This window comes from Corythoichthys intestinalis, chromosome 13, assembly GCF_030265065.1.
Source record: "Corythoichthys intestinalis isolate RoL2023-P3 chromosome 13, ASM3026506v1, whole genome shotgun sequence".
Taxonomy (NCBI): Eukaryota; Metazoa; Chordata; class Actinopteri; order Syngnathiformes; family Syngnathidae; genus Corythoichthys; species Corythoichthys intestinalis.
Window position 1 is genome coordinate 53,745,433 of NC_080407.1, and position 25,692 is coordinate 53,771,124.

The following is a 25,692-nucleotide window of genomic DNA, read 5'->3' on the forward strand; positions in this document are numbered from 1 at the left end:
AAAAAACAGACTCGCATTTTTTTATTTTTCATGTGAATGCAATAGATAAATTTCTCCGTTATTGTTAATTTGTTGGACGTCGCAGGGCGGTGACGTCACATGGCCACGCTGCTGTACTGTTTTTTTTAATTTTTTTTAACACATTTATAATTTTACAAAACAAAAACGGGCTTAAAGAATTGCAAAATTATAACAAGAAAACCACAGATAACACTCTCCATCATAATATGCAAATTCCTACTTGCTTGCCAAATACATTGTTAATATTTGGGAGCATTATTTTAAAGAGGAAGTAATGAAAGGCTAACACGGAAGTAATGAAAGGCTAACACGGAAATGGAATCCCTCCCCGCGTTTTCATTGATTCCCATCGACGTCACTCAACGTCGTCGCTGTGCAATGAGAGCGCAGCACCTGCTTCGACGGTTCCGCCTTCCGAAGGGCGCACAATCCCAAAAGCACAACACGAAGGAACGCTTTTAAAACGGTCCAACGCGCTCGTGAGCGATCGAGACCCTCGTAGTAACATTAAAGCCGTCGTTGGAGGACATTTCGACGATGGTGGCGAGATGCACCCGCCGAGCGCCACTTGAACCTGCTCCACAAAGCCCGTCAAGCAGGCCCGCTTGTGTTTAGCGTTGGAATTGGATCATGAGCAAAGATGTCAGGGAATCACTACAAAGGCCACGAAGTCAGCTGCTGCATCAAATACTTCATTTTTGGATTCAATATCCTCTTTTGGGTAGGTGACGTCATCCCAAAGCTTCTCGTGCGTATCGCAATGAATCTAAATAGCAGAGAAACAAAAACCCTGATGGTGCAGTACGGAAAGCTGCTAATCGGCTTGCCCTTAATGTTACCTTATAAAGCTTACAAAGACATGTACTTGTATTGCACTTTACAAATTTACGCTATATACCAGATTGATTAAACTATATCAGACGGTATTGATCGAACGATTTGCATGTTGATGTGTAATTATGTACACACGTGCGCTCGGGGATACCTGTCGAAAAGCAACCAATCAGATTGAAGCGGGGGCGTGTCCGATACTCAACCTCTACTGAAGTTCCAAACGTCATTTAATCGATTTTTGTTTTTAGCTGCTGGGTATGGCCTTGGTTGGAATTGGATTGTGGGCATGGAGTGAAAAGGTAAGTGGAGAACTTTCAGCACCATTGACAGTGTTAGACGTCTAATATATTAGGCGGAAAATGACTGAATGACCCCGTGATTATTCACAATTACAGTTGTACCTCTACTTACGAAATTGATTCTGGAAGTGATTATTCACAATTACAGTTGTACCCTTACTTACGAAATTAATTTGTTGTGGGAGTAGTTTCATTACTTCAATTCTGTAAGTAGAGACGTGTTGTCCATGTAAATTAGGGCTGCAGCTATCGATTCTTTTTGTGGTCGATTAATCGAACTAGTTAGTTCAAATAATCGGGTAATCGGATAAGGAACATAAAAAATTTAAATGCCTGGGGTTAGGCCTCAAATAGTATTTAAAAAAAAAAAAAAAAGCTAAGTACAACAAAAGAACAATTGGCTAACTTACAAAGCAAAAGTCAGCTAGCTTAAACGCTATAAATTGCTAACTTTTTTGTTTTTTTGACAATGCTCTTAAATAGTTCAAACACGTTACATATATACACCTATAAATTAAATTACGAATGCATTAAAAAAAATTAGCTCAAACAAAAACTAAGCTAATGTTGGTCATAACAGGGAGCAGCTGGATTCAGCCATGTGAAATGTGTTGTCATATTCACTGTTGCCTCTAGAGGGAAGTGTATCCACCCAGATCAAACTAAATGCAAACACTTTTCCAAAGTACTAGTAGTACAGTACTACCCCACTTTAATAATCAAATGAATTTATTTCGAATCTTGTTTCTAATCAAAATCGATTAATCGTTGCAGCACTAATAGGGTTGTAGCTATTGGTTATTTTAGCAGGCGATTAATCGATAAAAGTTAGTTCGAATAATCGAGTAAAAAAAAAATAAAATGAGGCGCTAAGTACAACAAAAGAATTGGCGAACTTACATAAGTCTGCTAGCTTAAATGCTATAAAATGCTAACTTTTTTTTTTACAATGCTCTTAATGTTTCAAACACATATTCCCATTAAAAAAAACTGCTAAATATACCTATAAACTAAATTATGAATGCATTAAAAAAACATTAGCTCAAAAAAAAAAAAAAAAAGCTTTTGTTGCTCTTAACAGGGAGCAGCTGGATTCAGCCATGTTAAATGAGTTATGTCATTATCTTTTGCCACTAGAGGGCAGTGTATCCCCCAAATCAATGTTGTAATGGGCACTATTAATTTCAAGTGATGTCACGTAGCCCCCATTTATTTCAAAATGGACCCGAAATGGTGCCACTCGTTTATGCTACATTTGTGCTGTGAAAAAAAATTGTTCGCTTATGTCTGTCTTAACAGGGAGCAGTTGGACTCAGCCATGTAAAATGAGTTGTCATTAACTGTCGCCACTAGAGGACAGTGTATGCACCCAAATCCATAAAACTAAATGCAAACCATTTTTAAACAAACCATGACAACGCCACTTTAATGAAACAAATACTTGAAGCAGCAAAATTCGAATATTTTTTTTCTAATCGAATTATTCGAGATAATCGATTAATCGTTGCAGCATGAGTTCGGTATACTCTGGGAGCTGCAAGTACCAGCCAAACTTAAATTTCTTTCGTAACAACAGGCAATATTTTCCCGTTGAGGCGTGTCTTAACCTGAAAATTCTGTATTTAGAGATGTTCGTATGTAGAGGTACGACTGTTTAGTTATCTCACAAGGTAAAAAAAAACCAAATAATTTTATTGGAAATTAGCCATTATTTTACAATGAATATGGAAAACTTTGAATTTTGCTAACTACTACGGAACATAGGCCTCAGAAGTCAATTTTCGATGAAACTTACTCATTTGCGTGTCAATACCTTACCCTGTTTTTGATCACTTCCAGGGGGTTCTTTCCAACATTTCGTCCATCACAGACCTGGGCGGTCTGGACCCGGTGTGGCTCTTCATGGTGGTGGGCGGAGTCATGTTCATTTTGGGCTTCGCCGGCTGCATCGGAGCACTGCGGGAGAACACTTTCCTGCTCAAATTTGTATGTTCCGCAAAGTTAACACTTGCTAATCTTCAGGTTACCCATGACAAATTAGCATCTTTTCCTTCCGCAGTTCTCCGTGTTCCTGGGAATCATCTTCTTCCTGGAGTTGACCACCGGAATCCTGGCTTTTGTCTTCAAGGACTGGATCAAGGACCAGTTGAACCTGTTCATCAACAATAACATCCGAGCCTACCGGGACGATATCGATCTGCAGAACCTTATCGATTTCACTCAGGAATACGTACGGTCAACATTGTGTGCACACAGAACGTTAGCGTATTAGCATGTTTTTTGACTCATTTGTCCGCCGTGTTTTAGTGGGAGTGTTGCGGCGCTTTCGGAGCGGACGATTGGAACCTCAACATCTACTTCAACTGCACAGATGGGAACCCCAGTCGGGAAAAGTGCGGCGTTCCTTTCTCCTGCTGCACCAAGGATCCCGCGGTACGTATCGCTAGCTAGCCACCTTACACAAGACCACTGATAAACATGTTTTTTGTCTTCAGGAGGATGTCATAAACACTCAGTGCGGATACGACATTCGCGCAAAACCAGTAAGCGCGTCGTCGTTTGGTTCCGGTCATAGACTTCATAATGTATTGACGGGACACAAGGCTGATAAATAGTGGGCCTGCATTCTTGGCGAGGCCGTCAAAGTTGACTGAGTGGAATCAATGACAAAGAGCTTTTTTTGTTGAAAATTCTTGTGAATAAATGCTTAAATCCCTGAAATTTTTATAGATATGGAGGTAAAAGAGTCTCGATTCTTGGGTAAAAAAAGAAAAAACGTGTAGTTAGCATTTATTTTACGTAACTATGTCAAAGTACAATGCTAGTCTGTTAGTGAATGTAGCTAGCGGCCGCCTTATGTAAAAAGAGCATTTCTGGTGAAAATTCTTGTGGATAAATGCTTAAATCCCCGAATTCTTTATATAGATTTAAAAGTCTCAATTCTTGGTTAAAAGCAGAAAAAAATAAATGTGTAGTTAGCATTTATTTTACGTAAATATGTCAAAGTATAATGCTAGTCTGTTAGTGAATGTAGCTAGCGGCCGCCTTATGTAAAAAGAGCATTTCTGGTGAAAATTCTTGTGGATAAATGCTTAAATCCCCGAATTCTTTACACATATGGACGTAAAACAGTCTCTAGTCTTGGTTAAAAGCAGGAAAAAAACGTGTAGTTAGCATTTACTTTACCTAAATATGTCAAAGTACAGTGGTAGCCTGCTGGTAAATGTAGCTAGCGGCCGCCTTAAGTAAACAGAGCTTTTTTGCGTTGAAAATTCTTGTGAATAAATGCTTAAATCCCTGAATTCTTTATAGATATGGACTTAAAACAGTCTCGATTCTTGGTTAAAAGCAGAAAAAAAAACGTGCAGTTAGCATTTATTTTACGTATATATGTCGAAGTACAATGCTAGTCTGTTAGTAAATGTAGCCAGCGGCCACCTTAAGCCCGAATCTTTTATAGATATGGACTTAAAACAGTCTCATTCTTGGTTAAAAGCAAAAAAAAAAAAAAAAAAAACATGCAGTTAGCATTTGTTTTACGTAAATATGTTGAAGCATAATGCTAGTCTGTTTTAACAAAAGTAGCCAGCTTTTTTTCATTGAAAATTCTTGTGAATAAATGCTTAAATCCCTGAATTCTTTATAGATATGGACTTAAAACAGTCTCGATTCTTGGTTAAAAGCAGAAAAAAACAAGTAGTTAGCATTTGTTTTATGTAAATATGTCGAAGTACAATGCTAGTCTGTTAGTGAATGTAGCTAGCGGCCGCCTTATGTTAAAAATCTTGTAAAGAAATGCTTAAATCCCCAAATTCTTTATAGAGTTGGATGTAAAACAGTCTCGATTCTTGGTTAAAAGCAGAAAAAAAAACATGTAGTTAGCATTTATTTTCCGTAAATATTGCGAACCGTCAATACCAGTATGAAGTCTATGTTCCGGTTTTCTTTGATTGGCTATTTTCAATGATGCTTTCTGGTTTTCCGCAGGATTCCGAGCAGAAAGATTACATCAACGTGAAAGGCTGCGTGCCGCAGTTTGAGAAATGGCTGCAGGACAACCTCACTTTGGTGGCCGGGATATTCATCGGCGTGGCGTTGCTCCAGGTCGTTGACTCGTTTCACTCTGACGCAAGGGTTCGTGACTCAATTCTTGAAATGTTTTGCCGTTGCAGATCTTCGGAATTTGTCTGGCGCAGAACTTAGTGAGTGACATTGAAGCCGTGCGCGCCAGCTGGTAAGGAAATGAATGGAACACCGCGTTGCACCTTGCTACGTAATCAGGATGTGGGGGAACCTCTTAAGTCGAATACCATTCACGCTATCACTGTTAGCATTCAGGTTCAATGTTCTTGAGGCTGCAGTCGTCATCACACAGGCATTGTTCGTCGGATTCATAGACTATAACTACAAGTAACGTTTAAAGAAGATTCAAATTAAAACTGGACTAGTCGTATAAATTAGCTTAAGTTCCAATATTTTCCAATTGCGATAACCTCCGTGATGTTAGCCCCCTATCAGATGCCAATTTATAAAAAAACATGTAATCCCTATGTGCTGCTAAGTGAGGATCTAAGAAAATCAAAAGAACAATTGGCTAACTTACATAGCATTTAAGCTAGCGGATTTTTGCTAACTTTTTTTTTAACAATGATCTTAACACAAATGGTTCAAACATGTTCCCACAAAAACGGCTAAGCACACCTATAAACTACCAATGTAATAAAAATACATTAGCTCAAACAAAAACTTAAATGTAAACACTTTCAAAACAGCAAAATTTCATTTGAATCTTTTTTTCTAATCGAATTACTGGAGTTAATCGATTATTTTAGTCGATTATTCGAGCTAACCAATTAATCGAGTAATCGGATAAGGGACATAAAATACCTAAGGTGAGGCCTCAAACGATATTAAAAAAAAAGTTTCTAAGTACAACAAAAGAACAATTGGCTAACTTACATAGCAATTGTCTGCTTGCTTGAATTTTGCAATTGCAATTTTTTTACAGTGCTCTTAACAGATGGTTCAAACACATATTTCCACCCAAAAAAACCCCCCGGCTAATTATACCTATTAACTAAATTACGAATGCATTAAAAAAAACATTAGCTCAAACAAAAACTTTGTTGCTTATCTTGGTCTTAACAGGTAGCAGCCGGATTCAGCAATGTGAAATTAGTTCTGTCATATTCACTGTCGCCACTAAAGGGCAGTGTATCCACACAAATCAATAAAACTAGATGCAAACCCTTTCAAAACGAACCATTACAAGCCACTTTAATTAAACTAGAGTTGCAGCTATTGTTTATTTTAGTAGTCAATTACTGCTAGCTTAAATGCTATAAAATGCGTTTTTTTTTTTTTCAGTGCTCTTAAAAAATGGTTCACACACATTCCCACAAAAAACTGCAAAATATACCTTTGAACTAAGTTACGAATGCATTAAAAATGATTAGCTAAAAAAAACTTACCTTATGTTGGTCTTAACAGGGAGCAGCTGGATTCAGCAATGTGAAATTAGTCCTGTCATATTCACTGTCGCCACTAGAGGGCAGTGTATCCACCCAAATCAATGAAACTAGATGCAAACCCTTTCAAAACAAACCATTACAAGCCACTTTAATTGAACTAGGGTTGCAGCTATCGATTATTTTCGTAGTCAATTAATCGATGAACAATCAGGTAATCGGTTAAGGAACATAGAAAATTAAAATACCTGGGTTGAGCTTCAAACTAAACAAAAAATGAAGATCTAAGAATTGGCTAGCTTAAATGCTATAAAATGCTAACTTAAAAAAAAAAAAAAAAATTACAATGATCAAACACAGATTCCCACAAAAAAATTGCAAAATATACCTATGAACTAAATTATGAATGCATTTAAAGAAAAAAAAAAATTAGCTCAAACAAAAACATTGCTTATTTTGGTCTTAACCGGGAGCGGCTGGATTCAGCAATGTGAAATTAGCCCGGTCATATTCACTGTCATCACTAGAGGGCAGTGTATCCACACAAATCAATAAAACTAGATGCAAACCCTTTCAAAACCATGACAACTCCACTATACTTAAACTAGGGCCGCAGTTATCGATTATTTTAGTAGTCAATTAATCGATGAACGAGTTAGTTTGAATAATCGAGTAATTGGTTAAAAAACAAACATTTAAAATACCTGGGTTGAACCTCAAACTGTACAAAAAATGAGGATCAAAGAATTGGCTAACTTCCATAGCAAAAGTCTGCTAGCCTAAATGCTAACTTTTTTTAAATTTTACAATGCTCTTAACAAATGGTTCAAATACACAAAACCGCAAAATATGCATTAAAAAAGGATTAGCTAAATGAAATGAGTCATATTACATAATGTACGTTACATTAGGGTTAAGCTAATTTTCTGTTCTATGGTTAGCTTGGGAATCAATTGGACTTTAGAGGTTCCTAGTAGGCACAGTTACTTCAGTTCTCCCCCTTCCGCATGCTTCATCTTCAGGGTGGCCCTCCACCTCACCGCTCGTCGAACCCCAGCAGACGGGCAAGAAAAGCTCCAGCTAACAACTTGTGAGACACATGCTAAGTGTGTTGGTTTCCGGTGGGTGTTGGTTGACTTGATGTGACCTAGTTGACTTTTGCACCACCAGAAGGATAGCTTCACGTAGTAAAGAAATAAACACCATCAATGCGCAGTCAGGACTTTTCAAGCGTTAGCGCTAGCATGTGCTGTGTTTCTATGTTGTCATCCCCCATTCCATTTATCTGTTGTTTCTGCTATTCTTAAGCAATAATAATTGTTTTCTCTCGCTTTCTTCTAGTGGATTTTGACGAGTCACCTCTGTACCCGAGGCCTCCGTGAGGACGTCAATGAAGCGGCCATTTCACCTGCACCTACTCACAGAGTTGGCACCTTTTTTTCCAAGGCACTACTACTGGATGTAAACAATGAGCTATCATGGCTAACAGTGTTACGGAGGGAATCAAGTGACTGCTTTTCCAGATACGTCTTGATAAATGCACATAAAGTGTTTTGATAACTACATTTGATATTAGATCACTATTTTCCATAATGTGTCAATGCTAGTCCGTAACAAGCCCGCTGTAGTTGAATGTTTGACACTCAATCCGTTAGACTTTTAGTATCACTTTAGTCATTCGAAAACTTCATTTACTGTACAGAAAATGTTGGTGAGCCAATTCAGGGCACACAATTTCACTTGTTTTGTTTTTTAAAAAACATTTTAACATTCTTAACTGTTACTTGAAGTATTAATTTATTATACAGCAAGGAGAAGTATTCGAACCCCTTGTGATTTTGCAAGTTCGCCCACTTAGAAAATAGGTAGAGGTCTGGAATTTCAATCATAGAGACATAATCTGAAAAAAACCCTCCAGAAATCACATTGTATGACTTTTAAAATATTATTACAATAAGTATTTGTACCCCTGAGAAAATCAGTGCTAATATTTAGTGTTGAAATTCACCGGGAAGGCGGAACTTCGCGCGTTCTCTTCTTATTTTAACCCTTTGTACTGACTCCATGTTTCAAAAGTTTAAAGAAGACTCACCGAAAAGTCTGACAATTTATTCGTCGACAATGGTCAAAAACGAGGCAAAAACAGACAACGGAGGGATCAATGCTGAATCCAACGCAAGGCTACATAGCAAATGTTTCCGAGCAGCAAAATCTGTGTTATCTCACTCTCCAGTGTTTAAGTCCGTGGGCCGGCCGAAGGTGTGTCCAGGCATTGCTTTGGGATCATCCCTCTCTGGCCGGTTTCGGGCTGTTTAGGTTCGTACGTGGATGGGATGTGGTTGCCACCGCGACCGACGCAGGTCTTGACGTCACAAGCGCCTGCTATCAACTTTGTTATCCGGGCTGGCACTACTTGTTTTAGGACAAAGCGCGCTGGTCTTTGTCCTTGTTCGTTTGTCGGGAGGTATGATTGCCAAGGTTGGTGCGTCAATCTTGCTCGCACACGTTGGGCTTCTGTGATAAGATGGCGTTGTGTATCTATTCTGTTTCTTTAAACTATGGTGTGCTATTTATTTTACATTAGGTGTGTTAGAGTAGTGCAGTCCTACAGAGAATGAGAAATGATACTATTCCCTAATTATATTACGTGTGTTTGAGTAATGCAAACAGACGGTGCCTACGAGAAACGGTACCATTTTTCCTTTTCCCCCTCATGAGCGCCGATAAGGTGATTCACTTTACTGTGTTCAAGGCTACTGAGTGGAGTCTGCCTAAACTATATTTAAATGAATGTGTTATACTAATGCAAACAATTATATGGTGTGTGCGAGAATGGTACCTTTTCCCTTCACTTGCAATTACAGAGGTTAGACGATTTCTATAGTTCTTCATGTTTTCACATATGGAAAGAGGAATTTTGGCCCATTCTTCCTGAAGGAATTTGGTATCCCAGCCAAGTCGCCGGAACCAGTAGGCGTCCCGCTGGCGCACCCCCAGCAAGTCGGCCGGGAAGGCCAAACTCCGCGCGTTCACTCCAGCGTTAACCATTTGTACCGACTCCATTTTAAACGGTTTAAAGAAGGCTCACCGAAAACAGGTTGACAATTTATTCGTCGACAGTGATCAAAAAGCAAGGCAAAACAGACAACGGAGAGGCAATGCTAGATCCAAGGTGCGCAAAACAACGGATACATCGGAATGTTCCAGAGACGCGACAGTTGTTAGCTATGTGTTCAGTCTTTTGAAAGCTGCGGTGGAGTGGGCCGGGCGGAAGGCGTGCCTGGGTGTTGTCTTGGGATCATCCTTCTGTGGCAGGTTTGGGCGGTCAAGTTCCGCCACGGCAACTGAGGCATGTCTTGACGTCTAAGGCGCCGAGCTATCAACTTGTTGCCCTGACCCCACCGAAGAGATGCTAACGTCTTTTCCGTGGACGGAAAAGACAAATTGATGAGAGATTTCAACGAAAGATGGTGGATAAAGAACCTTGACTAACATCCAAACAAGTTCAAGCTGTCCTGCAGTCCGAGGGTGCAACATTGTCAACCCGTACTATTCATTGCCGTCTGATTGAAAAGTGACTCTATGGTAGGATAACCAGGAAGACCCCACTTTTGACCCAGAGACATAAAAAAGCCAGGCTGGAGTTTGCCGAATCACGAATAATCTAAGAATCGGAAATTCTGCACGCCTCTATTCCCCAATGTCAAACATGGCGGAGGTTCACTGATGTTTTGGGGTTGCTTTGCTGCCTCTGGCACTGGACTGCTTGACCGTGTGCATGGCATTATGAAGTCTGAAGACTTATCAACAATTTTGCAGCATAATGTAGGGCCCAGTTTGAGAAAGCTAGGTCTCCTTCGGAGGTCTTTGGTCTTCCCGCAGGACAATGACCCAAAAACACCCTTCAAAAAGCACTAGAAAATGGTTTGAGAGAAAGCACTGGAGACTTCTAAAGTGGCAAGCAAATGAGTCCAGATCTGAATCTGAAAATGGCAGTTCGGAGAAGGCACCCTTATAATCTCAGAGACCAGGAGCTGTTGGCCAAAGAAGAATGGTCTAAAATTCTAGCAGAGCATTGTAAGAAAGTCATCGATGAATACCAGAAGCAGTTGTTCGCAGTTATTTTATCTAAAGCTTGTGCTACCAAGTATTAAGCTGAGGGTGCCAATACTTTTGTCTCGCCCAGTTTTGAGTTTTTTTTCCCATTCTCTTTTGTGTTTTTTTCCATTGCAAGCAAAACATATGAGGATATTACTACAAAAGCATTTGTAATTGCATTTTCTGGGAGAAATTGAGCATTATCTGACAGAATTGGTAGGGGTGCCAATACTTTTGGCCAGCAAATTACAAATTATTGAAAAAAAATAAATCATACAAAGTGATACAAAGCATCCAAGATTGAAATTTCAGACCTCTACCTACTTTCTAAGTATGTGAACTTGCAAAATCACAAGGGGTGCAAATACTTCTGCTCCTCATTGTATTTGTCAACCAACAAGCATCGTTAATGTATTTTTTTTTTGTATCTAAAAGTGTTGAATTGTACACATGAACAACAAAAAGGCATTTGATTTGAGGGTGCGAAATCACCCATCACTGAGTCACAATGTCTCGTAAAAGAATTATTTATGGTTTGTTAACGACTACGTTCAAAATAAATGACTGAACTGTTGACTGATTGTGTGAAGTAGTGCTGCAACGATTAATCGATTAACTTAAGTATTCGGTTACCCTAATTTTCGGACTATAAGCCGCTACTTTTTTCCCCTCATTTTGAATCCTGCGGCTTGTAGTCCAGTGCGGCTTTTTTGTTGATTTATTTGGGTTAACGGGTAAGACTTTATTTGACAGCGGCATCATAAGACTGTCATAAGAACATCATAATTATGACATGACACTATCATGGGCATTACTGAATGCTTATGACAGATGCCAATATGTGTCATATTATTTCACTAAATGCATTTATGTCCAGCTCAAATCTTTTACGGCCATTCAAAAGTGAGATAATTTGCTGGAGAACAGTAACCGACCTCTATTATAAGCATTCATTAATGCTTATGGCACCACTATCCAAGAAAATGTTACCAAATACCATGACTAGCAATTAATGAAACAACTGGAACAGTAACTGAAGAAATAATTAGCACAGAACATGATTTATTTACATCTCTAGCACCGCAATGCATGCTAGGAGGAATGTTGGATGACAACAGTGTTGAAAGCAGGTGGCAGCAGATGTTGACCGTCTCCCCCAAGGGAGCAGTGATGGCCAAATGAAGCTTTTAGAAACAATAAGGCTTTGCACCCAATTGGTTCAAAGCTTAATGGTGGTTAATTTGGTCTCATGACAGTCTTATGTTGCCATTGTCAAATGAAGTTATACCAGTTAATATCTTTTGGTGTAAATATCCCATAATACAATGAGGACAGCTGTATCTTATAGTCCAGTGCGGCTTATCTATGAACAAATGCCGTTTTCATGTCAAATTTGGTGGGTGGCAGCTTATAGTCAGGTGCGCCTTATAGTCCAGAAATTACGGTAGTTAAAAAATATTCAAATTAAATTTTGCTGCTTCGAGTAATTAAAGTGACGTTGTAATGGTTTATTTTGAAAGTGTTTGCATTTAGTTTTATTGATTTGAGTGGATACACTGCCTTCTAGTCTGCCTCAATTCACATGACATCCTGGTGCTCCCTGTTAAGACCAACATAAGTTAAATTTTGTTAGCTATTTTTTTTTTTAATGCATTCGTAATTTAGTTTATATGTATATTTAGCCTATTTTTGTGGGAATATGTGTCTGAACCATTTTTTAAGAGCACTGTAAAAAGTTAGCATTTTATAGCATTTAAACTAGCATTTTTGCGATGTAAATAAGCCAATTGTTCTTTTGTTGTACATAGATCCTCATTTGAGGTTCAGCTCCGGTAATTAAATTTTTCATGTTCCTTATCCGATTACTTCGAATAATCAACTACTAAAATAATCGATAGCTGTAGCACTAGTGTGAAGTCAAACTTTGTATTTTTTTTAGACATAAGTTCCGCTAACAATGAACTGAAGACCGCGACCCCCAGCTAGCTATCGTCGTTTTATTATCAGTGTTACAATCGTCCAAATGTACAACTTTTTGACATTTACACACAAACATTAACGTTTATAGTACTTGATGCCGTTGCTATGGATACAACTCCGAGCACAAATCTGATAAATAACCATTCATACCCTTTAAAAAAAAGAAAAACAGTGGTTATTGATTGGGACATGCCAAGATTTACAATAAAAGTGATATGATAAAGCAATCCTCGGTCGCCGTTCATGCATTTCTAGCATGCCGATGCTAGCTTAAAAATACAAATGTGGGAGAAATGGTGATTTTTGCAAGTTGGGTCGAGCCGAAATGATCCTAGAATGGCTGCCTGAACTCCAAATGTTAGTTTTCAGATGGGCGTTTTTACGGCTCGGAGTACTGGACTCCGAGCCGTTTAAAATGGTGACCTACATATATGTAGGTCACCATTTTAAATGTTTAATTGACGCACCACGTGTTTGTGTCATGTGGCGATTTATCACACGGTAGTTTGAGTTTAGTTGAAAGTTTTTTTGTTTTTTTTTATATGAATAAAATTGACAATTATAACGATAATTTTTGTTGTTATATGGCCCCGGCGTTACATTTTTAGACATTTTGTGGTCGGACTCTGGATTGACACGCCTCGTAAACGACACCTGATAGGCTGCAAGTTAAGTAGGTAAACAGCTGACAGATGAGGTAATATGGTAAACATGAGTTAATGAGATACAGGACTAACAAAACGTCCTTGTATAAACCCGAAATCATTAGACCTGATGTCAGCTGGATAGACGTGGGATTTTTTTAGGGAAGCTAAACAGGGAAAGAAACGTGGACGTGATTGCAGTTCGGGATCGTGTAGGGTGAGTCAAGATCACGATTAATAAATACTTCGACATATTTGATGACATTTTTGATTCAAAGTTCTGTTCAAGTACATTTGTTTTAGGAACTTTAGTCTGCACTGTTAGCTTTTTGCTAATTAGCATTTTTTTTGTTTTTAACTCATTCAATGTTTTTGAAATTGATGTTTTTCAGCGCCATTGATGGTGATGCACTTCCAGTTCAAATGGACTGAATGTCTATCACTGTCAATGGCACCCAATGAAGTGAATTATAAAAATATTGAAGGGAACCTCGGACTTAAAGACTTTAATAAGTCACATTTGTTCTCTTTTACTAAAATATGTCATTAGAAACATTATTGCAATTGATTTAAAAATTTTTTAAAGATGTCGGACCCGATTGGAATCGGCAAAAAAATATCGGACATACCTTTTTTTAATATATATATATATTTTAATTAAATCCTTTTCTAGTTGCATTTAACGTTACAGACAAAATGTCTTACACTCATCCAGAGTCTCTAGTTTTGGCTTAAAGTAGGGCTATCAAATTTATCGCGTTAACGGCGGTAATTAATTTTTTAAAAAATTAATCACGTTAAAATATTTAACGCAATTAACGCATGCGCTGCACGACCTACTCACGCATTGTCGCGTTCAATCTATAATGGCGCCGTTTTACCGATGTATAGAGCTAAAAGGCAGCGTAAAATGAGTAGAGTGAATTTTGGCAGTCTTTGACGCCTTTTTTAATTTGGTTAAAGCCTTACAATCCCTCTCTCAACAATTACAAATATCGTGGGAAGCAATGTGGGGAAGCAAGGTAGTAGTTGATCTTTATATGAATTGGTGCCACTACGCACAGTCATGGTTGCACTTCCCATCATGCATTTGGGCAGAACAGTTAAATGGCTGCAGTATCATTTACTGAAAGCTCAACAAATACACTAGATGGCAATATTTAGTCACAATATAAAAAGTCACATTTATCCTTTAAGAATTACAAGTCTTTCTATCCGTGGATCCCTCTCACAGAAAGAATGTTAATGCCATCTTGAGGATTTATTGTCATAATAAACAAATACAGTTCTTATGTACTGTATGTTGAATGTATATATTCGTCCGAGTTTTATTCATTTTTTTCTTAATGCATTGCCAAAATGTATATGAATGGGAAAAATAATCGGGAATGATTGGAATTGAATCGGGAGCAAAAAAAAAAAAAAAGCAATCGGATCGGGAAATATCGGGATCGGCAGATACTCAAACTAAAACGATCGGATCGGGAGCAAAAAAACATGATCGGAACAACCCTAAAAATTTTATTTAGTACATGGTTCTATGTATGGAGGGCGCCATGTTTTACACGTGCAAATCACGCTGGGGGTGATGATGCATGTGGGCTGGACTGGGAGGATAGCTGTGCTAGCTAGCAAGCGAAGCTAGTATGACGACTGGCATGATTTTGTCACATTCTGCTGCTGGTTAGATTGTTTTGTTACAGAGCTATGGGATGAGTACCTAACATTGTACCTTCATCCAATTCCAGCTTATTAGCGATGTCGTTAAACCGATCCTAGGCGGCTTGCCGCTATTTGACAGTTTGTATATTTCTTTGTTGCATCATTGCCTTGTTTTTTCATCTCACCGCGGTTTTCCCTCTGGGTTTTTCTTTTCTTTTTCTTTTTTTAATTGATCCCGACTTACTGTCACGGACCCTCTTTGTGTGTACCTTTTGGCGACTGCGTGTTTTCTGTGTATTTATTAAATACGACAACACTGCCCAGAGTGCATTGTGTCGTCATTCAACAACGATGGAGACATACTAGCAGCACGAGCATTGTTAATTTTTTTTTTTTTTTTTTAAACTAGGGCTGTCAAAATTATCGCGTTAACAGACGTTAATTTTTAAAAATTAATCACGTTAAAATATTTGACGCAATTAACACAGATAACCCGCTCAGACAGATTTAAATGACGGTACAGTGAAACGCTCACTTGCCGCCCTCTGCTGGCGCTTGGGTGCGACTGATTTTATAGGCTTCAGCACCCATGAGCTTTGTGTACGTAATTATTGACATCAACAATGGCGGGCTACTAGTTTATTTTTTGATTGAAAGTTTTACAAATTTCATTAAAACGAAAACAATAAGACGGGTCTTAATATAAAACTTCTATAAATTGTACTAACATTTTTCTTTTAAGAACTACAAGTCTTTCTATCCATGAATCGCTTTAACAGAATGTTAATAATGTTAACGCCATCTTGTTGATTTATTGTTATAATAAACAAATACAGTCCTTATGTACCGTATGTTGAATGTATGTATATATCCATCTTGTGTCTTATCTTTCCATTCCAACAATAATTTACAAAAAAATATGGCATATTTTATAGATGGTTTGAATTGCGATTAATTAATTTTTAAGCTGTAATTAACTCGATTAAAATTTTTAATCGTTTGACAGCCCTTAAAAAAAACGTTTGCGTTTTATAGCATTTAAGCTAGCGGACGTTTGGTATGTAAGTTAGCCAATTGTTGTTTGGTTGTACATAGATCCTCGTTTTATTTTTTTGTACAGTTTGAGGCTCAGCTCTGGTATTTTAATTTTTTATGTTCCTTGTCCGAATACTCGATTACTCGAATTAACTAGTCGACGACTAAAATAATCGATAGTTGCAGCCCTACTTGAGTAAAATTTTTGGCTATTCTACCCACCTCTGTCTACTAGTTAACTAATTTTTAATTTTTTTTTATAAAAACGAAAACATTAAGAGGGATTTCAATATCAAATTATTATAACTAATACGAACATTTATCTTTTCAGGACTACAAGTCTTTCCGTCCTTGGTTCCCTTTAAGAACTTTTGTCTGCATTACGTTAGCTTGTTTGCTAATTCGGATTGTTTTCTTTCATGCTTGAAATGTTTTTAACTTATTCAATTCCATTGAAATTGATTATGTTTTTCAGCATCATTGACGGTGATAGAATTCCAGTTGAAATGCATTTGACGTATATCACTGTTGATGGCACGCAGTGAATTGAATTATAAAAATATTAAAGCTAAACTGGTTAGTTAGAGTGTTTAAGTGATAGTATGCTAAAGTTACTGTGTGGTCAATGTAAAAACGGCTCATTTTTAGAGCAATTCTGCTATGATAGCCATGTTTGTATTACACCACATCCCGCCTATAGATTAAGGAGTTGTTGAGATGTGTCCTGGTAGGTAATTCTAAAAAATTCCATAAGAAAAAACAAAACAAAAATATTCACGTGACGTACATCAGCCTGTCTTCAACGATGTCTGTGTGGCAGTTAATGCAACATGGTACCTTGGCACATGACAATGGGATTTACAGTACACGGGGGTAGAGCATTCATTGAGTGAGGAGGAGGAGGTGCAGGGTGCGAGACGGTCGCCGCCGTTTAGCTCTGGGCGGTTAGCCGTTGCTCTGTGAGCGACGCCTGGTGCGACACGGTCTTGTTTTCGTGAGAGCGCAGCTTGGACACCACGTCGATAAACGCCCGGCTCTGGACTTCTTTGTGGAGGGGCTCTGAGACAACACACGGGGGTCAATTTCTCCTCACGCGGACACTGATATCGACATGATTCGCGCTCTTACCGGAGCCCATGACTGCACAGATGAGGATCATGGAGTTGTATTTAATCTCCGGCGCGCTCCTTTCGTCCGATAAAAGCTTGTGAAGCACAGCCACCAGGTCGGCGCCCACAAAGTCCTTCTCGGCAGCAACTAAAAATTAAAATCCGCATCCATTTCAGGGACTGATCGAAAAGTTATCGAATAGTCATTGTTCTCACCCAAATCGAGCGCCGCGATGAGCCCCAAAGCCACCAGTGCTTCGTTCTGCATGATCATGTGTTCACTAGTTGCCATGGTTATTAAGTGTTTGACTCCACCTCCTTGGATGACGGTCCTGACCACTTCCTGGGGGGAAAAAAAAAAGGACAACAATCAGTCTGAACGGGCAATTCGAACGTTTCCAAAAGGGTAAAACCCATAGGCGGAGTTTGACTTTTGGGGCAGTGTCAGTAATAAAATTAACTTACAAGAATATTTCTAATAATAAGTTGAAAATTAGCGTTTTTTTTTTTTTTTGTTTCCCATCATTTTTGAGGGGGATTCTGGCTGCTTAGGCAATACTTTTCGCCAAGATCGTCAACGGTGTCGTGCCAATGTAGTTACCTCAGTCAGAAATTGTACCCCCGGGCGGAGCCATTTTGTGTGTGTGATTTATGTCTTTATTATTCAATCCAAAAAAAAGTTGCTTCAGTCGAAATATATATTTTCAATCAAAAAAAAAAAAAAAAAAGTGTTAGAATGCAAAAATAAATTTGAAACAAAAATGTATTTGAAAGCTTTTTTTTTTTGGATTGAATTTTTTATTTTTGATCGGAGTCGTTTTTTTGGGGGGATTGAAGCAACTTTTTTTGATTGAAGTACAGTGGTACCTCTACATACGATCACTTCGACACACGATCTTTTCGACATCCGACGTAAAATTTGAGCCGCCATTTGTTTCTACATCCGACGAGTTGCTCGAAATACGACGACATGACAGCACTGCAAACGAACGCACGGTGGATTTTCTTGTGTGAGAAATCAACACAGTTTTCAAAAAAAGTTGATACAGTTGGAGAAACAAGGAAAAAAGTGATGCTTACCTTTGAAATGAAGATGCAAGTTATAGAAAAATATGAGCTTGGTGTGCGCGTCCCTGAACTGGCTCAACAATACAGCTCCATGGTCCTCTTCCGACCACCGTTCGCCACTATTTATAAGTTAAGGTGACAATTATTATTGTGGTAACATTGCCAAGGAAATCGCCAGCTTCGTCACGTTTTTATCATTTATTTAAGAACTTATCCAACACAAAACGCCCATTGTCTTAAGCAGTTGACTGCTCTCAAGAAAACGAAAGTATTATCTCTACCGCACCGACCTATCTCACCGTGACGTCAGCTTCGCGGTGCGTTCAGGGACAGTAAAAAGTGTCCGCCATATTAGAATCCAATTCGTTACATTATTTACAGGAATAATTATTAATGATTCTTCTTCTTATTATATTATTCTGACTTATTTATTTATAACTTATTTGTTTTTCTATGTTTAATTGCCATTTGTAACAGTGCCAGCAGTATTTATTAAGAATTTAGTGTATGTTTTTAGGCTTTGGAACGAATTAATGGAATTATAATGTATTCCTATGGGAAAATCCTGCTCGACATACGACCATTTCGACTTACAAACAAGGTCCTGGAACGAATTAAATTCGTATGTAGAGGTACCACTGTAATGTTGATTTGTGTTTGAGCTAGGACGTTTCTGTCTTTATTATTCGGTCAAAAAATAAGTTGCTTGAAAAATATGTATTTTCAAAAAGAAAAATCAATCAAAAAAGGAAAAAATTCAATCGTACAAAACATTTTTGAATGCGAAAAAATATTTTAAGATCGAAAAATTTGCATTTGAACACTTAATTTTTCATTGACAAAGTTTTCTTTGATTGAAGCAATCCTTTGTGTGTCTAAATCATTTAATCCCCCAAAAAGTTGCTTCAATCAAATTAAAAAAAAAAAAAAAACACAGATCAGTCGTCTCTGTCCCTTTGCAGAAAAACAGCTCCAAAGCATGTTTCCACCTCCATGCTTCACAGTGGGTATGGTGTTCTTCGGATGCAATTCAGTATTCTTTCTCCTCCAAACACGAGAACCTGTGTTTCTACCAAAAAGTTCTATTTTGGTTTCATCTGACCATAACACATTCTCCCATTCCTCTTCTGATCATCCAAATGCTCTCTAGCGAAGCACAGACGAGCCTGGACGTGTACTTGCTTCAGCAGGGGGACACGTCTGGCAGTGCAGGATTTGAGTCCCTGGCGGCGCATTGTGTTACTGCCTTTGTTACTATGGTCCCAGCTCTCTGTAGGTCATTCACTAGGTTCCCCCCGTGTGGTACCGTTCTTGTTATCATTTTGACGCCACGGGGTGAGATCTTGCATAAAGCCCCAGATCGAGGGAGATTATCAGGTCTTGTATGGCTTCCATTTTCTAATAATTGCTCCCACAGTTGATTTCTTTACACCAAGTGTTTTACCTATTGCAGATTCAGTCTTACCAACCTGGTGCAGGTCTACAATTTTGTCTCTGGTGTCCTTCGACAGCTCTTTGGTCTTGGCCATAGTGTGGTTTGGAGTGTGACTGACTGAGATTGTGGACAGGTGTCTTTTATACCGATAATGAGTTAAAACAGGTGCCATTAATACAGGTAACGAGTGGAGTCGTGTTAGAAGAAGTTAGACCTCTTTGACAGCCAGAAATCTTGCTTGTTTGTAGGTGACCAAATACTTATTTTCCACTCTAATTTGGAAATAAATTCTTTAAAAATCAAACAGTGTGATTTTCTGTTTTTTTCCCCCACATTCTCTCATGGTTGAGGTTTACCCATGTTGACAATTACAGGCCTCTCTAATCTTTTCAAGGAGGAGAACTTGCGCAATTGGTGGTTGACTAAATACTTATTTGCCCCACTGTATATAGGTAAGTAAGTAAATTTCATGCAATGACACTTTTCGGCCACCAGCGTGGCTTGGCCGTCCTTAAAATCCGCTTATGGTCAGACCTTGGATTTGCTGTGTCGAATGAGAGCGGAGAGGAGCCTATTGGACTCGCCCATCACCCCGGCGTGATCTTTGGCTTCACACCACTCCACCAGCCGCTCCACCAATTTGGCATTGGTCCCAAGCTGGTCTGCTGCTTCCACTGATACCGACAGAGAAGCACAGTCGAAGGCATTGAGCGATATGCTGCCGAAATCCTCGTTACGACTCGGAAATTTGCGCCGATCCTTACCTTGTGTGTCGATGAGCATGCGTAAGGTCCCCAGCAGTTTAAACTGGACCGGCGGCATCTCTGACTGCAAGAACTTCAAAACAACATCCGCCACTCCGGCTGACAGCATCTTGGATTTGTTCACAACTGGGGCGGACATTGACAGCAATATACATCAAAAACTGTTAAATATTTAGATTGGACGTCCATCTCCGTCAATGGCGGCTAATGAGTTAAAACTGCTCACCAGGTATGGCCAGATTCCGAAGTGCACTGAGAGCTGCGTGTTGAACAGTGACATTGCCTTCATCGATGTGCCGATCCAACAGCTCCAAAAGCTTCTGTACGATACCAGTGTCTACCATGTGGATGCAGTTTCCATCTGTCCACAAGAAAACAGCCTTAAACTGGTAAAGGATCCGGTTCAAACCTGGATTTCCGACACGATCCAATTGGATCTTACCATTACGGGCAAAATTAGCAATGGCAAGAGCACCGGCCAGTTGCAGCTGGTGGTTGTGCGACGGTATCCAGGAAAGCACCCTCTGGAAGACGCTACCCTTTCCACCCTCAAACAGCTTCTGCATGGACTCGTCTACACGGACAACCCAAAATGAACACCGGAGTAGATGAACTCTAAAAGGGGCGTCTAACCTCCGAGGAGCAGGAGCACCATGAGGTCCGAGGCGGTCTTCAGCTGGGCCACGTCCTCCTCCCGCTCACCATCCACGGTCTGGGCCACCACCTCCAGGAGACATTCCACTAACCCCGCCTCAACCATCTGCAACTTGATCACATCTGGACCAGATCCAGATTTTGTTTTTAAGACCAGTTCTGCAGCGTAAAGACTTCTACAGGACCCTTTAGGGTACGACTTTTTGGCGCCGATATGTTGTATATCCGCCAAGTTACGACTGTTCAGAATTAGTGGCGAGACAAAATGGTGACGGTCATTTTCACTTTCTTGTTTGGACCCCTCCGCTTCAACAAAACCTCAATATTTTTCATCAGGCACCTGAACACATGCCTCAAGGCTTCCCTGGAACAGGTTTGAGAACACTAGATTTTTTTCTCTTGGAGGAGGAGCCTGTTTTGTAATGAGGGAATTTCCTGATACGACTAGGGGGCGCCAAGCCTAATGGGTAATATTTCAATGCAGTCGTGTTCAGACTAGGATACCTCACCATATACGCCAGACATGAGAACAATTGACCCTTGTATCAATGAGTTACTAGTCATTTACAGAATTTGTTGTTTTGCCAAAACAAAGGCCGACTTTGGTCAGATCCATAAATAAAAACGTACCATTTTGAATACTTAAGATCTCATATGTCTCATGAACAGTCTCACCAATTTAGAAGACAATCCAACTAATTCCCTCGGTGAAAATGTGCACCCTGTAAATTGATAAAAATTTCACATTCGATCCAAAATATCAAATTTCTTGTTGCGTTTGGAATATGGGTGCAAAAGACTTTTTGGAGCAGTTTTGCACAAGGTATCGACTCCGCGAATTTCATCGCTCTTCCTTGAAAAAAACAAAATGTAGAGGCCTTTTTTTTTTTTTAATTCAAGGGGGCACCGCTGAGCCATTTTGTGCCATTTTTTCATAACGTCTTAAAATTTCAAAATTTACGCGTTCAAAATGTGTGGAGAGACAAAATGGTGACGGTCATGTTCACTTTCCTGTTGGACCCTTCTGCTTCAACCAAACCTCAATATTTTTTCATCAGACATCTGAACACGTGTCTTGAGGCTAACCTTATGCAGGTTTGAGGTCAATTGATTTTTTTTTCCCTTGGAGGAGGCGCCTGTCCCGTAAAAATGGGCATTTCCTGTTCCTACTAGTGGGCGCCAAGCCTAATGGGTAATATTTCAATGCAGTCGTGTTCAGGCTGGGATACCTTACATCAGGGGTCCCCAAACTATGGCCCACGGGCCGGATACAGCCCATCTCCACATTTGGCCCAGCCCCCTGAACCAAAAAAAAAATTTGGGAAAAAAATTTCCTCCACCCCCCCCCCCCCACCCCCCATTTTTTTTTTTCCCCCAATAGTGTTATTTCCTGGCTTTTTTCTATGAAGAACCCATAGAGAGTTATTATCTATTTAATCAATACTGTAAATTATTATTATTTTTTATTTTTTATTTTTGTTCCGTGAAAAATCCAGAAAGGGTTATTTGATTGTGGCTTTCTGAAAAATAAATAAATCTTTACATTTTGGCACTCCTGCAGTTCTCACACCTTTTCTGTTACAAACTGATCCCGGCCCCTCATCAGAGAAGGGAAAAGTTATGTGGCCCTCACAGAAAAAAGTTTAGGGACCCCTGCCTTACATATATGCTAGATATTAAAAAGATTGAATGTTGTATCAGGGAGTTATCAGTCATTTTCTGAATTTGGTGTTTTGCCAAAAAAATGGCCGACTTTGGCACCCGCCCTGGTCAGGCCCGTGAATGAAAACTAAGTTTTGAGAACTTAAGCTCTCATATGTCTCCTGAACATTCTCACCAATTTTGAGGAGGATCCAACTAACATTCTAGGCATCAATATCTCAAATGTGCACCCTGTTAATCTATAAAAAATTCACATTCATACCGTTTTCTGCCAAAGGAGCCAAGACTTCAAATATCATCTCTTTCTTCTCGTGTTCCGCTTGCTTCCGGAAAAGCCGCACCAGCTCCTCGGCGATGTTGGTGGAGGCGAACTGCTCCTTGCTGGATTCTGTAAAAAGGTAGTCGCGTTACGAAGGTCATCTCCGGGAGTTGTCCCTTCACTCACCGAGCTCTGCTAAATTCCCGAAGGCGATGAGACACATTTCGGTCAGGGCGGCGTTATGGGAATGGATGCCCAGGAGTTTCACCAGAGTAGGGATGACGCCCATGCTGATCAGCTGGCCTTGGAGGGAATCTACATAGTCGGAGAATCAGACAGAGTACTGTATCTATGAAAAACGCCATTAAAAATTATGGACATTTGAACACATCCTCCACCTAAGAGCCCCAGACGGATCGCAGGTCCGTTGTTATCGAGTCGATCGCTATGTTATCATGACCTAGATTTTACGTCTAACTTCAGAAGCAAAGCTGGAAAAACAGCAGAGAAATGTCAAGAAGATGAGAAGAGTGAAAAATCGCTCGCCGTTTTTTAAATGGTGTACAGAAGAACACCCGCGCGACACCGTGACAAGTTTTTCTGACGGTCATTACCATTATCATTGCTATAGTTCATCAGCATGCCACAAAAGACTGTCAAGAGCTTCTCATTTGCCGGCTCTGTATTTTGGGAGAGGCTTTTAATGTGTTCGGCAACTATCTGAGCCCCTCCTGCCAGGTCAACGGCACTCCTGCCCTCATCTGCAAAACAAAAGAGCAGCATGAGCTAACGTATCAAGCCCGTCCTTTGACGCGAACCGACTTGAGAACTGCGTCAATTTTACGGTAGAGACGATGACATTTTGTCGTTTTTCCTTGGCGACTTGCAGAGTCACGAAACCGGCACCGGGGCCTTCTCGGAATTCCGCGAAGCTACTTACGGCTGTCGTAACAGATGTTGCCGAGGGCCCGTCCCGTTTGCAGTAGGACTTCCTGATCGGTGGAGTTCAACAGCTGAACAAGCGGCGGGATAAGGCCGGCTTCCACGCAGGGACTCCTCATGAACTCTAGTGGGGGAGACCGTTACGGAGTCATGAATAGTCATGAAAGAATAAAGTGGCATGAAAAAGTATCTGAACCTTTAGAAATTTCTCACATTTCTGCGTAAAATCACAATCAAATGTGATCTTTGTCAAAATCACACAGATGAAAAAACAGTGTCTGCTTGAACTAAAACCACTCAAATATTTATAGGTTTTCATATTTTAATGAGGATAGTATGCAAACAATGACCGAAGGGGGAAAAATAAGTAAGTGAACCATCACATTTAATATTTTGTGCCCCCTCTTTTGACACTTCAACCAGACTTCAGATTCAGATATTTATTTATTAGTGGCGTCAACAATAATCGATGCGGCGACGCATCTCGATGCGGAGCATGGACGTATGTTCAAAAATCTTCCCTGTGCAAGTCCGGTGATGCAACGGATTTGGTTTCCCCATTTGTATTATTATTCTCATGTTTCATTTTTTACACACCGCATAACTCTGGTCAAGTTTCCCGCCAACCTCGTAGAAGCCAAAATGTCTCCAGATGTCTGCTTTTAATATGTCTTAGGTGCATCAATAATCTTTCTCGCTCCCTCTTTCTCCTCTTCAGTCATTGGTATGTTATGTCCTATCTCTTAGAGATTAGATCTTGCGCACGAACCCGATTAACATTTTGGGCCCGCCACACCGGACTAATAAATTATATGTATATATATGTATATATATATATATATAAATATTTAAGAAAAAGGGATAAAACCGAGAGCAGGCTCTCTGTTTTGTGCATTTGCTTGTGCACGCACATGAACGCCGTGGCCCGCATGTTTTTTTTTATATTAAACTTTCCCGGCGTTATTTCGTTGTGTAAATGCTTTTATAATGATCATAAAAATATGTAGACTATTTAAACATTAAGAAAACTTGCGTTTTTTTCTGCCAACTGAGAATTCGTTACGAAAGACACTTTTATTTATGCACTCAAAGGCAACAGAAATGTGATCCTTTTGAATCTCCTCTGTGTGTCTGCAAAACCGCATGTTTTTTTTTTATATTAACCCTTTAACACCGAACGTGTCGGCAGCGACGCGTTTATGCATGTCGTCTCTGAAGCTTCGTCACGCTGTAATTACGTCACCCACTTGCCGCTGGTTGGTCTCATTTGAAAGTGCGGAAGTTGATGTCCACACCAGTTTTTATTTGAAGTCAATCGCCCAAGAAAAACGAGAGATAATGTCATTTGAGTTTTATAGTTTTAATGCACTCATAAATATGCATTAAAACGCTGCATGGACCATGTATCTATCTCCATATTTCCATCATTTCTTGTCCTTTTTCAAAACCGAAAGCAGCACAAAAGACTACATATCCCAAGAGCCGTTGTGATGTCAACAAGGACGAACCGAATGTGGACATTTTTAATAAATTTCCGAGCGAGGCGCCAACTAAGGAAAAGAAGGCATGCGAAGCAAGTAACGGCCGGTTGGATTGAGCGAGCGACTTTGAAACGTGCAGAATGAATCTAAAACTAAATTAAGGCTTATTGGGTTGTATGCCAGAAAAATTTGAATTGAACTGAACTACTTGTCAATATTTTTGAAAATACTTTGTTTCAATGTTATATATATTTTTTCTTCACTATAATCTTTTCAA

The 25,692-nt window shown here is 39.5% G+C and overlaps 3 protein-coding genes across 5 annotated transcripts in view; 2 read left to right on the top strand and 1 right to left on the bottom strand.

Annotated features, from left to right (window-relative positions):
* LOC130927964 (tetraspanin-5-like) lies at window positions 1-15,406 on the top strand. 2 transcript variants are annotated; one of them, XM_057854117.1, is made up of 10 exons: window positions 1-742; window positions 1,104-1,154; window positions 2,994-3,140; window positions 3,214-3,384; window positions 3,462-3,587; window positions 3,650-3,697; window positions 5,142-5,258; window positions 5,327-5,388; window positions 7,645-7,743; window positions 7,964-15,406. In XM_057854117.1, the coding sequence occupies exons 1-10, from the start codon at window positions 662-664 to the stop codon at window positions 7,971-7,973; spliced, it is 912 nt and encodes a 303-aa protein (XP_057710100.1). In that variant the 5' UTR covers window positions 1-661; the 3' UTR covers window positions 7,974-15,406. The 2 variants fall into 2 exon arrangements, with proteins under 2 accessions (XP_057710100.1, XP_057710101.1); XM_057854118.1 differs by lacking the exon at window positions 7,645-7,743 and having other exon boundaries at window positions 147-742; window positions 7,964-8,435.
* slc1a1 (solute carrier family 1 member 1) overlaps window positions 13,458-25,692 on the top strand; it is a 39,267-nt gene continuing 27,032 nt past the window's right edge. The window contains exon 1 of the mRNA XM_057854116.1: window positions 13,458-13,561. The gene's annotated coding sequence lies outside the window, so the exon portion shown is untranslated. The remainder of the gene's footprint in view (window positions 13,562-25,692) is intronic.
* Window positions 13,706-25,692, bottom strand: part of rap1gds1 (RAP1, GTP-GDP dissociation stimulator 1) — a 19,577-nt gene continuing 7,590 nt past the window's right edge. Inside the window, exons 4-15 of one of the 2 annotated variants that reach the window (XM_057854113.1) lie at window positions 23,933-24,058; window positions 23,607-23,753; window positions 23,179-23,307; window positions 22,996-23,121; window positions 21,051-21,194; window positions 20,860-20,991; window positions 20,644-20,778; window positions 20,418-20,543; window positions 20,188-20,327; window positions 17,367-17,493; window positions 17,170-17,298; window positions 13,706-17,100 (exon numbers count right to left, since the gene is read on the bottom strand). In XM_057854113.1, coding sequence (XP_057710096.1) covers window positions 16,973-17,100; window positions 17,170-17,298; window positions 17,367-17,493; window positions 20,188-20,327; window positions 20,418-20,543; window positions 20,644-20,778; window positions 20,860-20,991; window positions 21,051-21,194; window positions 22,996-23,121; window positions 23,179-23,307; window positions 23,607-23,753; window positions 23,933-24,058 — 1,589 coding nt within the window. In that variant the 3' untranslated portion in view covers window positions 13,706-16,972. The remainder of the gene's footprint in view (window positions 17,101-17,169; window positions 17,299-17,366; window positions 17,494-20,187; window positions 20,328-20,417; window positions 20,544-20,643; window positions 20,779-20,859; window positions 20,992-21,050; window positions 21,195-22,995; window positions 23,122-23,178; window positions 23,308-23,606; window positions 23,754-23,932; window positions 24,059-25,692) is intronic. The other variant, XM_057854115.1, reaches the window with a different exon arrangement.

Bases quoted from the DNA above. Each gene is read 5' to 3' on its own strand.
- LOC130927964 (XM_057854117.1), top strand. From the start codon at position 662: ATGTCAGGGAATCACTACAAAGGCCACGAAGTCAGCTGCTGCATCAAA. The intron at 3,588-3,649 runs GTACGTATCGCT...TTTTGTCTTCAG, and splicing joins GCTGCACCAAGGATCCCGCG to GAGGATGTCATAAACACTCA. The intron at 3,698-5,141 runs GTAAGCGCGTCG...GGTTTTCCGCAG, and splicing joins ACGACATTCGCGCAAAACCA to GATTCCGAGCAGAAAGATTA.